The 14,103-nt window shown below is 44.5% G+C and overlaps 1 protein-coding gene across 2 annotated transcripts in view; it reads right to left on the bottom strand.

The window, feature by feature from the left end:
• Positions 1-14,103, bottom strand: part of LDB2 (LIM domain binding 2) — a 149,574-nt gene that overhangs the window by 102,160 nt on the left and 33,311 nt on the right. For both annotated transcript variants that reach the window (XM_081959421.1, XM_081959422.1), the window contains exon 2: positions 232-334. In XM_081959421.1, coding sequence (XP_081815547.1) covers positions 232-334 — 103 coding nt within the window. The remainder of the gene's footprint in view (positions 1-231; positions 335-14,103) is intronic.

Here is a 14,103-nt window from a genome sequence, read left to right as displayed (position 1 = left end):
ATCTGCCTGCCCATAATGTTGTATCAATCTCCAGTTCAGCTTTCCAAATAAATGCCATATATGAAGTTTACTCTCGGATGCTTGGAAGGGATCATTTCATTTCATTTTTACTTTAACCTCTAAATTTGGTCAGAAGAAAAGTTTCATAATCAATAAAACCCACAGTTGAAGGAGGACTTTACATCTCTCCTCACTTCATCACTGGAATATTAAAATATATATTTCCCTTACTGTATCGCTTTGGTCCATCTTCCAAACAAAAGGAAAGTGTTAAGGTTGCATCATCTTCAAAAAACTCTGTCGCAAAGGCATCCCACCACAGGTTGTCACTGTCCTGAGAGAGAGAGAAATGTTCTTTGAACAGGAAAGGTATACTTTACTATTTTAAAAACAATATATGTTCTTATACAAATATCAAGAAAGTGAAATTACTACCTATCAGTAATCTACAGTTAGATTTACAGCCGAAGACTGATAGATATTTAATAAGGTTCTAATCAAGAGCTAAGAATTATTAAGGTTGGATCTAAGAATATAGTCAATTTCAAGCAGGTGGAATTTTGGAAAAGTTGGGTGCCCAGGTCTGATAAATCCTATATTCCCAAATATAGAGGAATTCTTTTAAATATTTCTCTGAGGGTTTCAGACATGATTGGTATAACAATGGATTTCATTTTCCATAAGTATTCAACTTCATTCTGCACATCCCAATATTCAACCTGCAATTCCCAGTATTTCATAATTTATTATTATTCTTTTAAAATATTGCTGATATTAAGGGGCCTCTGCATTGGGAGAGGGAGTTAAAGACATTGGATAGGACTGTGCAATCAAAGACCTGCTTTTCTTAGGGTATGCGTAAGCATGCATAAACAAGGAATAAAACCAGGGTGTCTTTATTAATAATTAAGAATGCCCTGCATTTTACTTATAATCTCATATGAGCCTTGGTGGTTCAGTGGTTAGAATGCAGTACTGCAGACTACTTCTGGTGACTGCCGGCTGACTGCAATTTGGCAGTTCGAATTTCACCAGGCTCAAGGTTGACTCAGCCTTCCATTCTTCCGAGGTGGGTAAAATGAGGACCCAGATTGTTGGGGGAATATGGTGACTCTGTAAACTGCTTAGAGAGGGCTGTAAAACAATGTGAAGTGGTATATACTGTAAGTCTAAGTGCTATTGCTATTGCATATCAAACAAATATTTTTAAAGAATAATTTTATATTAAATGACCAAATAGGATAAATGTAGGTATGCAATAAATTCCATCTCCAGTTTATTATTTGTGCTTCACCTTATCAGGCAACACCTGAGCAAGACTTTCAGTACATTAAAAAAGAAGATAGATTTTCACTCTTTTTTGTTCGAACATCAGCCCTGCTCATGAATGTGATCCTATTTTCTATTTTCAACACAGCAAAAGTTCAGGCTGTCAAGTTAGTGAAATATTGATTCACGTGAGGCTATTAAAGAATGCTTAAGATAAATACCATGGACCTCAGCTGCCATACTTATCATGCTAAAACAAATGCCACATTGCACTAACACTTCAAACAGGGTGTAATATCTAGAAATATTACCCTAGAACAGTGGTCGGCAAGCCGCGGCTCGCGAGCCAAATGTGGCTCTTTGCACATTTTAATGCGGCTCTTCAGTGTGCCGGGCGCAGCTGCAAAATACCATAAATGCAGGCCAGTTGTTGAGTGTTTCAAATGTGATTGGAACACTCAACAAGGTGACCACAGTGTGTGTGTGTGTGTGTGTGTGTGTGTGTGTGTGTGTGTGTGTGAATGAGACAGACAGACAGAGAGGAACAGAGAGAGGGAGTGAGGGAGGGAATCAGAGAGAGAGACTGACAGACACACACACACACACACACACACACACACACACACAGAGGGGGAGGGAGAGAAAGATAGACAGACAGAGAGAGACACACACAGAGTGAGTGATTAAGTGAATGAGTGAGAGACATACACATACACATACACAGAATGACAGAGAGAGAGGAAGGGAGGGGAGAGAGACAGAGGGAGAGACAGACACACACACACACAGAGTGAGTGAGAGACAGACAGACAGACAGACACACACACACACAGAGTGACAGAGATGGGGGAAGGAGGAGAGAGAGACAGAGATACAGACAGACAGACAGACAGACAGACAGACAGATAGACACCCAGAGAAAATGACAGAGGGAGACAGAGAGGGAGAGAGGGAGAGAGAGACAAAGAGCCAGAGAGAGAGAGAGAAAGAAAAAGAAAAAAAGAAAGTGGGAGAGAGAGATGAAATTATAAACAATAACATACAAACCTGACTTACTCAAACTATCCAAGGAAATGCAAGGCCAATGTTCACATTAGTGGTTGTGACTTTGTCAGTCATTGTCAGGATGTAATTTTCTCTACATTGTAAGGCAAATTTTACGGAATTTAACGTTATCGATAAATAATATCATTCTAAAGTTTTTGTTTTATTAGTTGTGTTATTTGTATCCTCCCGACCTATGTGGATACTTGCATGCAGAATATTCTCAATAAAAACTTAATTGAAACTAAAAACAGTGTACCATCCTATGTATTTTCGCTTTTAAAAATGCGGCTCTCAAAATAAATTTCAATCGTGGTTTTGGCGAGATTTGGCTCAGTTGAAAAAAAAGGTTGCCCACCACTGCCCTAGAACAAGCAATAATCCTATATTTCTGTAAATGTTGGCACCCAGTCTCACTTCCCAAGAAAGATACACGCAGAACACAGATCTCAAAAGCATAGGCAGTTGGGTCAGGTAGAAGTAAGAAACAGGCTTTGCAGATACATTAATAAATCCTTCCTTCCTTCCTTCCTTCCTTCCTTCCTTCCTTCCTTCCTTCCTTCCTTCCTTCCTTCCTTCCTTCCTTCTATATGAGGGCGAACCAATAAGATATACAATGCATTCACTGAATTAGTGTTACGTTTACAGCACACTATCCTATGCACATTTGTATGCCTATGTGTATGTGATAGAGTGGAATAACAACATACATGTTATCATACAAATTAGCTAATTTGTTTGAATTGAGCAATGACATCACCATAGTGTCTACCAGACATCCGTCCTTTTCTATCACAAAAGGTAGTTGAAATATTTCTTTTCAAATCAAGTTTAAATTACCCTTAAGTCTTGTGAGTTTACCCTTGACATTCAAAAAAAGGGAAGAACTATGTAAACTAGCTAACAAATATTGAGATATATCGTTTTTTTTTTTTACAAAATTGTGATTATTCTGCATATTAATACATATTTTAACCTAATGTTTTCAGCAAGTAAATAGCATAAAATTCTTCTTGAATTGTTTTGAAAGAAATCAATCATTGAATTACCTATTTATTTATTGTCCACATTTGTACCCTGCCAATCAGAGATCCATTTTAATGGATTACATAGAACAGCGATGGCAAACCTTTTTTGGCTCGCGTGCCATAAGTGGGAGGAGCGTAGGGAGGGTCGTTTGCGGGCATGCTGCACCCATAATGCAATGCACGACCCCCAGTGCGCATGCGTGCACAACAGGCATGACCCCCCCCATTTTTACATGCTTTTTTCACCCTCCCCAGGTTCCAGAGGCTTTATAGGAGGCTGGGGAGGGCGAAAAGAGCCTCCCCCGCCCCCCCCCGGAGGCCCTCCGGAAGCTTCAGGGAGCATCTGGAGGCTTCCCTGAAGCCTTCGGGACACTTAAAATGACCCTCCAAGCAAACTGGAAGTGACTTCCAGTTTGCTCGGAGGGTCATTTTAAGCGTTCCAAAGGCTTCAGAGAACGTCCGGAGGCTTCCCTGATGCCTTCGGAGCGCTCAAAACGACCCTCCAAGCAAACCGGAAGTCATTTCCGGTTTGCTCGGAGGTTCATTTTAAGCGTTCCGAAGGCTTCAGGGAAGCCTCCGGATGGCCCCTGAAGCCTCCGGAGGGCCTCTGGTGGGGGGGTGGGGGAGGCTCTTTTCGCCCTCCCCAGGCTCCTATAAAGCCTCTGGAGTCTGGGGAGGGCGAAAAAATGGCTTTTAATAACGGTGAACTCAGCTGGCCAGCGCGCGCATGCGTGCTGGCCAGCTGACAGGGCAGCGCCTCGCACCCTTTCAAATGGCTCTGCGTGCCACCTGTGGCATGCGTGTCATAGGTTCGCCATCACTGACATAGAACATAAAACTAAATAAAGCATTTTAAAGTGACCTACTATTAAAATGCTAAATTCCTACATATTATGATTTGAGGAACACCTTCTATATTATATACATCTAAATTAACAATTTAGACTGGGTTGAACAATTGCTTAATTTCTGCTCATTTCATGCGTTTATTGCTTTTATTTACAACTCAACAATCTAGGTCAGAGGTTTTTTTGTGGACCAGAGGGCAGTGTGCTATGTACAATGTTTGTATATGTGTGCGTGTTTGTGTGTGTAATACAAAGTGATATATATTCCCAATTAAAATGATACATACTATATTTGCCACAGAATGAAATTGTATGTATAACTCACTCCCTCCAAAGTATAACAATAAGACAAAAATATGATTTTCAAAATTCCCCATTTTTAAGAGAAAGAGTTGAGGTTGCCCTAGTCATCCTTAACTCAAGCACTGACAGGTTACCTGTGATTTTTTTTGGCAGAGTAATTATTATCCAATTCAACAATAATGAGATATTTCCATGGCAACCCTTCTTTCACATTGCATTAATGCTCTCCAACACTGAAATAATGGACAGAAAATAGAAAAGTACTTTAAAGATATATTTAATGCATGGGACAAAGAAAGAAAAAATACAGAAGGAATTTCAATGTGACCATTAAAAACTAACTAGATATTTTTTAAAATTCCATTTTAATTTTGCTTATTGTTTTCCACCAAAACCTATATTCAAATAAAATATATTTTTTTAAAAGATTGCTAGATTTCATTGTTGCCATTTTCTTGAATATATGGAAGCTAGGAGATATAAGCTTTTGTTAGGTTCTCTAAATTATAGATTCCTGTGACATTCCCCAAATTTTACTCTTTGACATCAAATATTAAGATGTAACCTTTTGGCCATAGTCAAACTCTTATCATTGACTTTTAAATAGGGGTGTGACCTTGCAGGCACGTTAAATCAGCAGTCAGGGGGCCAGAGCAAAAAAGATGAAGCTCCAAGTCATTTCTGCTTCTGCACATGAAACCTCCAAATTGGATTTGGTTAATAATCCTAATTGTTCTAAATTTAGGCTAGCTCAGTTTTAGATCCCTTTCAGACATTGCATTTGCATAGCACTAGAGAAGTGATGGTGAACCTATGGCACACGGAGCCATTTGTCAGGGCACGCGAGGCGCTGCCCTGTCAGCTGGCCAGCACCCATGTGCGTGCTGGCCAGCTGAGTTCACCCTTTTTAAAGCCATTTTTCGCCCACACCACGCTCCTATAGAGTATGGGGAGGGCGAAAACAGCCTCCCCCACCCCCCGGACGACCTCCGAAGGCGTCAGGGAAGCCTCCAGACAGTCCCTGAAGCCTTCGGAGCGCTCAAAATGATCCTTCGAGCAAACCGGAAGTGACTTCTGGTTTGCTCGGAGGGTCGTTTTGAGCGCTCCGAAGGCTTCAGGGACCATCCGGAGGCTTCCCTGAAGCCTTCGGAACGCTTAAAACGACCCTCCGAGCAAACCGGAAGTGACAGGGTTGCTTTTATTTTTTGTGTGGTCGGGTAAATCCCAGAGCCATCGATCAGATACCCTAAGAATTCAACCTTTGGCACGTTAATTTGGCATTTCTCTTTTTTGAGACGAAGGCCTTTATCTCTAATTCGAGCCAAAACTGTTCGTAGACATTTGAAAAGTTGTGCCTCATTTGCAGCTGATACCAAGATGTCGTCGAAATAGGGGACAACTCCTGGAATCCCCTGCAAAAGCCGTTCCATGATGCTTTGGAACAATCCAGGAGCAAATTGCAGGCAGTGACATTTGAATGCATCCCTGTGCATCACAATGGTTTGGGCCTCCGCTGTAGCACCATCTACAGGCAATTGTTGGTATGGCTGTGCCATGTCCAATTTAGCATACATTTTTCCGTGGCCTAATGAATGAAGGAGGTGCTGTACAATGGGTACAGGGTAGGCGCTGTGTTGTAGTGCTTTATTTATTGTGCACTTGTAATCCGCGCAGATGCAGACAGACCTGTCAGATTTGACAGGTGTCACTATAGGGGTCTCCCAGTGTGCGTGATCGACTGGCTCTAGGATTCCCTGGCCTACGAGCTTGTCAATTTCCCTGTCAATTTTGGGGCGGAGACCAAAAGGTACTCTCCTGGGTTTTAGCCTTATTGGGGCTATGTTGGGGTCCAAACTAAAGGAAATTGGAGTTCCCACATACTTACCCAGACCAGTGCCGAAGACGGCCTCGAACTCCTTAAAATTGGCTACAGTGCCATCATCTTTCAAGGCATTGATACTGGTTACCTCTAGCCCAGGGCTTGGAACCAATCTATCCCTAGGAGGCTCTGCAGGTTGTTGCTGACCACTGTCACTGGGAGTTTCCCGCTGAACTACTTGAACTTCACCTGGAAGGTACCTTGGCCAACGATGGGGACCAGGTTTCCCTGGTAATCGCGTAGGCAGATGTCAGGGGTGCGTAGATGAGAACTGTGACCTTCAGCTTTTTTGGCCGCCTGGTGCAGACTTGGCTGATTGAAGTATGGTAGGTGACTCTATTGTCGCCCTCTGAGCACTGTGGTGGCTTCTGCCAGGCCCCTTGGCTGGGCCTCTGTTGGCGGTTTGTTGCACTTCTAGGCTGTCAGGTAGTGGCAGGGAATTCGCTCCGGCACACCTTGGCGATGTGCCCATTTCACTCACAGTGCTAGCAGGTTGCGTCATGGAAATGGCAAGTCGATCTGGCATGGTCTCCTCCACAGCTAGTGCAAGGTGGGTTTGAATTTGCACGCCGTCTGGGCACAGCTACTGCGCATGCGGCAGCTGTCATCTTCTTCGCCTTCTGAGCTCTCAGACTCTGCAGCCTCGCGATATACGTGTGTACTCTTTAACGCATCTTGTGGAGCGCTTTGGCACTGCAGGGTCTCAGTAGATTTGACAGCTGATTCGGACGCCCTGGCTTCATCCAAGGCGATCTGCAGAATGAGGTTAGATTTAGCGAGTAACCTCCACACCGCAAATCATGCGGTCCAGAATCAGCTCATCCAGGTCTCGGAATTTGCAGTACGCTGTGGCCTTGCGAAGCACCGCAACGTACTCATTAATCGACTCACCCTCTTTCTGGTTCCTGATGTTAAACTCATGCCGGCAAATGTGCTTGGAAGGCTTGGGCGCATAGTTGTTGGCGACGCCCGAGGTGTGTTCCGAGAGGATCGAGGCCAGATTCTTTTCCGCCCACCTGCCCAGCTTCCGAGCCTCCAGCCATAGGCTTCTGGAGTGCGTCCCCCCTTGACGATTTATGTGTGCTTTCGCTGCCACGTTGTCCATCAAGAGGAGAACATGACAGTTGTGGATTGAGACACGGAAATGAAGAAGGGCTAGGCGGGCCACCTTGAGCTCCAGCCAATTGATGTTGTGGCGCAGGTCGGACTTGGACCGTCGTCCCTGCGCCAGGCTGGAATCCATCACCACCCCCCATCCGAAAAGGCTCGCGTCTGTCGTGATGGTAACTCTGTCTGGTTCCCAGAATTTGGTTCCGCGATTCAAGGACGGGTTCAACCACCACTTCAGAGACCATCGAAGGTCCGGTGGAATCCGAATGGGCTGCGGAGAGTTGCTGAGCCTCTGTCTCTGGAATGGAATCAGAGTCCACTGTAGTGTCCTGGAGTGAAGACGCGCCCACGGCACAATTCCGATGCAAGACACCTGAAGAGCATCGGGGGAGCGGCTAGGAACTCCAGCCGGAGTCCCTCCCTGACGGTCGTTCTGACCCAGGCATCAGATGTGATTCGATCCCACTGGTCCGCGAAGGACGCCAGGCGGCCGCCTATGGGTAGACTCAGGTTTGAGTCATTTCCCCCTGCGGAAGGGACGGCCGCCACCCCCCCCCCCCGCGAAAGGGCCGTTTGGATTGGTTCTGAAACCTGTTCCTATCTTGATAGTAAGGACGCTGGTTCTGCCTGTCATACCTATAGGGAGTGAATCTCTGCTGTCGGTAATCCTGATCTGAAGCCCTATAGGAAGAGGACCTACGATAAGATGACGGGCGGTTGTCTGGCTTCTTTGTATTGGAAGGTAGGACCTTTTTCTTGTCCTTGTTCTCTACAAGGATGGGATCTAGAGAAGTCCCGAAAAGGTTGGGACCCGAGAAGGGCGCCCCCACCAAACTCCATTTGGACTTGTTGTCCATTTGCCAATTTCGGAGCCACAAAAGTCTCTGCGTAGTCACAGAGGTGGCAAGAGCTCTGGACGAGAATTTAATGGAGTCGAGGGTGGCGTCCGCCGAGAACTGGTTGGCTGAAATAATTTTGGCGAGGTCTTGATGAAGACGCTCATCTTGCAGAGGTATGCGGTCTTGCAGCTGTCGGAGCTACATGACTGTGGTGCGATTAAAGTAAGAGGCTGCCATGGCTGCTTTAATAGCCCAGGCAGAAGCGTTGAAATTTTTGCGCAGGGCGAGTTCCGCCTGCTTGTCCTCCGGTTTCAATTTATCGGCCACGTCGCCCGTGACTACGGAGGAAGCATTGGCTAACAGGGCAACTGGAGCGTCTACTGTGGGCAGCTGAAGTGCCTGCGCAAAGGCTTGCTCCATATTGTAATAACGTTTGTCGTTACCACCCGGGTTAGGCAAAGAAGAAGGTCTAGCCCACTGATCCTGAACTACCTCCAGAAAAAGGGGAGGGGCTGGCACCTCCTCCTTCTCCGTGTTGGGATTAATAAACATGGCCAGATTTGGGTCCTTACGTTGAAAGGCCGGGGGGGCGTGCCAATCTGCGTGGTCTTTTTGGCCTTGCGCAGCATAGGTTTAAATGCTGGAGGGGGAAAGAGACCGGGAAAAACCGGTGTCTCGGGAGAATCCTCCTCATCCTCAGAAAACCCCAGAGCAACATGAGCCGGTTCCCCCAAAAAGGAACCCTCGCTGACAATCGAAGGAGAAGGCGCTCTAGTCATCTCCAGATTTCTAGTAGCAATCGGAGATCTGCTTCTGGCAGCAGCCACAGGATGAGGCCTACCCTGGGATGGATCTCTATGAGCTAGGCCTGAGGAAATACCCTTATAAATTGCAGTAGAAATGAGCCTTTTAATATTGGGAGGCAAGTTCTCTAATTCCTCAAGATCCTCCTCTGAAGGACCATGGGAGGGATCCTGTGGTGCCAATTGAGCTGGTGGCAAATAGTCTCAAGATCCCCCTTCCCTTGGATCCTCCATCCTTGACCTGCAACTTCTGGGGGAAATGGATGGAGAGGGGGAGGTCACTTCCCTCCTGGGCCTGGCCGGGGAGACTGAAGGGGAAGAAGGACTGTAGCCCCTGGTAGGGGAATCTGAGGCCTGAGACCGTGCCTCAATAGGAGACCTAGATCTAGTGGGGGAGTTAGGCCTAGATGCCTGTGCTCGCCGTTCGGCCCTGGCCACCTGTTTTTCCAGGGCCCTTTGTCTCCTAGACTCATCCCTGGCAGTTGCTCTGGAAGGGCGTTGCTCAGCAGAAGGCTTGGGGCCCGGTGTTCTGGGCCTAAGCCTGCCCTGGGTCTCCTCCACTCCTTCGCCGGCCTGTGCTTCTGAGGTAGTGGAGGCCATGCCTCACTCACGTGTCCTGTAGAGCTGTGTGCCGGTCTCAGGAAAAACCTCGTTGCAGCTGCTCCACGAGGCTTACCGTGCCTCTCCCCAGTCGTTGTAGGCCTGCTCGACCAGTTTCTGCGCGCGGGAATGAGGCCGCCGCCCACGAGGTCACACCAAAATGGCCGCCACGCCTCGTGGGTGAAGAAACCAAACGTTCCGGCTCAAAGAAATGGCTCTGAGGGGATTAGCCTCGCTACGAGCCTAAGCGACTGCCCGGGGAGTTCTTCAGCTGACTCGCCGACTGCGAGCAGCACTTAAAGAGAAAGGGAAGCCGCGCGGCAGTTCTTTGAAGCTGCGGCAAGCCGATCGGGCAGATAAGAGCCTTCGCGAAGTTCCAAGCTGCCGCAAGGATCCAGGAGGTGCGAAAAGCCAATTGGAGGCTTTCCTACAATTTTGGGCTGAAGCCTCAAAGGCAAAAGCCCCGCTCTTTCTGGCGCCGCAAGGACGATGCTCCTGAAGAGCCCCCGCCCTCAGGAATTTCCTGAGAGCCCGATTAAACCCCCTTGCTTTAAGGCAGAGGTTTAAGTTATAATTTTAGAATATCCAATTAATATTTAATACTAAACTTCAACCTCACAGGAGCCAAACTAGCTTGGACCAAAGACTGAAGGAACTGGGAGCCAGGAGGGAAAGGAGGATACTTAAAGAAAAATCCCTCAGTCTTTGGACCAACCAGGCTGTATCAAACCCAGTTGTAGCCCCTCCCACCGAAACCACTGGAAAAGAGTAAGATTCTACATTTAGGCAACAAAAACGAAATGCACAGGTACAGTATAGGTGGTACCTTGCTCAACAGTAGTAACTGTGAAAGGGATCTTGGAGTCCTAGTGGACAACCATTTAAATATGAGCCAGCAGTGTGCAGCAGCTGCCAAAAAAACCAACACAGTTCTAGGCTGCATCAACAGAGGGATAGAATCAAGATCATGTGAAGTGTTAATACCACTTTATAATGCTTTGGTAAGACCACACTTGGAATACTGCATTTTGGTCACCACAATGTAGAAAAGATGTGGAGACTCTAGAAAGAGTGCAGAAAAGAGCAACAAAGATGATTAGGGAACTGGAGACTAAAACATATGAAGAATGGTTGCAGGAACTGGGTATGTCTAGTTTAATAGAAATAAGGACTAGGGGAGACATGATAGCAATGTTCCATATTCCTCTGCATCCTTTTTGTATCTCGATTGTAGCTGTAAATATGGCCACCAGTCAATACATATTCCTTATTCTTTTAGGTCCTGATTGTTTTTGAGTTTCCCTTGGCAATCTAAAATTTCATTATACCTAAACATTTTACCTATATCTAGTGTATTGGGGTAGATCATAGCCTCCATGGTGGATAGTCATCTTGGGATCGTCATATAGTGTTTTCTCTTTATATCTTCCCAAGTTTGTACCAATGCATCCCTTATTTTATGTCTGTAAAAATATTAATGTGTTTTATTTCCCTTATCCCACAGAAAGGCGTGCCAGCCCTTTTGGAAATCATGCCCTTCCAATGTTAAGATTCTTCTATTTTTTAGGTTTATCCATTCTCTGATCCATGCTAATATGGATCCCTATGTAATAGAGATTCCATGCCGGGAGTCCAAAGCCACCTCTACCTCGACTATCCTGGCTAGTTTTTTAAAAAAATTTAAACACATAAACAACACAAAACATAGATTAAACAACAAAAGAAACAGACACAAGAAAAAAATTCCATCATACAGCAGTTCCGTGTCTATATATCTTTACAATTGATGTTTTTTCCCCTATACATTCATGTCTCCCATTTGTGATCCCTTTGTTCTTTACTTATTTGTGAATGCTATTCCATGTTTATTTACACGTAGCTGTTTATATCAGAATATCATTTCGCAAATATTGTACACTGTATACGTACTGTCGTTGGCTACTTAACTTTTCTACAACTTCATTATTTTATATATCCCTACTTCTTGTTTCTATCTTCTAACCATTTGTACCATTTGTTCCATGTTAAATAATATTGCGACTCCTCTTTTCGTTGTATTTCTTTCGTCAGTTTGTCCATCTCTGCACATTCTAAAAATTTTCTTATCACCTCATCTTCCTTTGGGATTGTCTTGTTTTTCCAATTCTGGGCATACGTTATTCTGGCTGCAGTTATAATATGAAGAATTAGATATTGTACTTCCCTATTGTATTTTTTTGTAAATATGCCCAGTAAGAATAACTCTGGTTTCCAATCAATATAATTTCCTGTTATATCTTCAAGCCACTTTTTAATTTTAGTCCAGCTGCACTTCTGCTCATTTCAATATCTTCCTCCTTATTCAACTCCGAGTCCCTCTGCTCCCTCTCTGCTTTACTTTCACTTTACTTTTGATTTCTATGTGTCTCTCGTCTCTCTAGCCATTGTTCTGAAACATCGATTTCTTCCTCCAACCTCTGTCTCTGATACCCGTCTGCTCAATTCTCCCTCGCCGCCACAGTCCGCTGTAGCCCACGCTCGCCGTTTCTTGCCCTTCTCTCTTCTCTCCTGTTACTCAGGTTCACCAGGTCTCTTTCTCCGCTCCTCCGCTCCTCTTTCCTCCAATCCCTTCTCCTTTCAGTCTCTCTATCTCAAAATTCTATGTCCTCTCTCCTCTGTTCACTTTTTATGGTTAACTTCAGTATACTGAGTCACTGCTCCTCCCACTGGGTCGATGCCCGTTCTTCAGGGAAATCCCCCCAACTAGAGCTACCTTCTTAACTGAATAGCCGGGACTTACTTTTACAGTCAATTGTCACTGTTGCGGCAACAACATTTGGGATTGTCAATCAAATAGTATGTCACAGTCTGTTAACTAAATCTTTTCTTCCTTAGTCTTTCTGGCTCATCACGGCCTTGGGTCCGCCATAACGCAATGACAGACACTTTCGCGTTGAAACCAATGAGGTTTCCTTCACTGCAGTAGGTAATCGCCTTTCACCTCACTGCCCTCCAGGCATCCCCTCTATTCCACTTGGCTCTCCAGGCTCACTGCGCCCTGAGGGGGTGTCCCAAAACATGAAATATTCGGGATCTAGGAACATAGACCATTCTCTTTTCCCGGCACCGCTGTGACATCACCACCGGAAGTCCTCCTTTCTCTTGCTTCCTTTTCTTTTTTCTTTCTGCCCTCCCATTTCTCCTCCATTTCTCCCTTCCTATCTCCCTTTTTCTTCTCACTCCTCTCTTCCTCTCCCACATCTTTCTGTCTTCCCCTCCCTCCCATTTGTATTCCCCTCCTCTTTCTTCCTTCCTTATTGACTGTTTTCTCCTGTAACTGGGAATATGTACTTTCTACCAATGCTCTTCATCTTGCAAAGCATTAGGTAAACAGCAACAGCTGGTATTGATTTATAAACAGCAGAGCCAGCTTGTGATTTTGGGTATTATTTTCCCAACAACCCAGCTTAATTATTTGCAGACTGTTATTCAGCCTACTGGATGGCACTCTGCCTTGTGCTTGGGGAAAGAAGTAGAACTATATTTCTTTAACACCTCCTGCCACACTCTGAAAAAGTGTGACATGAAGTCTAGTATAATTGTAATTTTCAAGGTCATGCACAGTTTTGGCTCAGAAAAGCAATTAATTTCAAGGCTCAGCATTTCAAATATGAAACCACACTTAATATTGAATGCTATTCTCCCACAGTCTGTAAACTCTTCCAAAAATTGCACTGCCCAGTATTTACATATTTATTAATTTTAAGATATTACATATTACACCTCATGCATATTATGGAGAATTATGGAGAAAGAAAAGAAAAATCACAGCAAAAGATCACTAAATTAATGAAATAAATATTTTAAACCACTCCTTCCATTTTGTATAGTGGCTGCAGACACATCCACATATATGAAAATCAGAGTAAACCATTCTTCATTAAAACAAATAAATATTTAGTAATAACATAGAGGCTCAATTCAACATAGATATGCTACCATAAAGGAATACTTTCTTTTAACTTTTGGAGAAGAAGGGCCAATTAATATCATCTCCTATTAATCTTGTGATTGTCAAAAGGCATAAATTTGGTTTCCAGGTTCTGTATTTTTCTATCCAGACCCTGGGAAATTTTTAGCATGGTGCCAATATCTTATGCTTTAGGTTATGCTGTTTTTAGCATTTTGAAGAAGCTGCAGTGATGTCACATGTGTTATGTCGTCGTGCAAATGACATGAATGAAGGCACTTTGAATGATGAACACTATCAATTACATGGTTGCAACAACCATTTTGAATTATTTTTATTTCCCCTGCATATCATTCAGCTTCATCTTTAATAGCAATGACTCAATATTTGAGGTGCTGCCACAGAGAGGAAGGAGTCAAGCTATTTTCCAA

The sequence above is a fragment of the Natrix helvetica genome, assembly GCF_964273705.1.
Source record: "Natrix helvetica genome assembly, chromosome: 7".
NCBI classification, from domain to species: Eukaryota; Metazoa; Chordata; class Lepidosauria; order Squamata; family Natricidae; genus Natrix; species Natrix helvetica.
The sequence above is the reverse complement of the archived record's forward strand: the minus strand, read 5'-3'. Positions and strand labels throughout refer to the sequence as shown.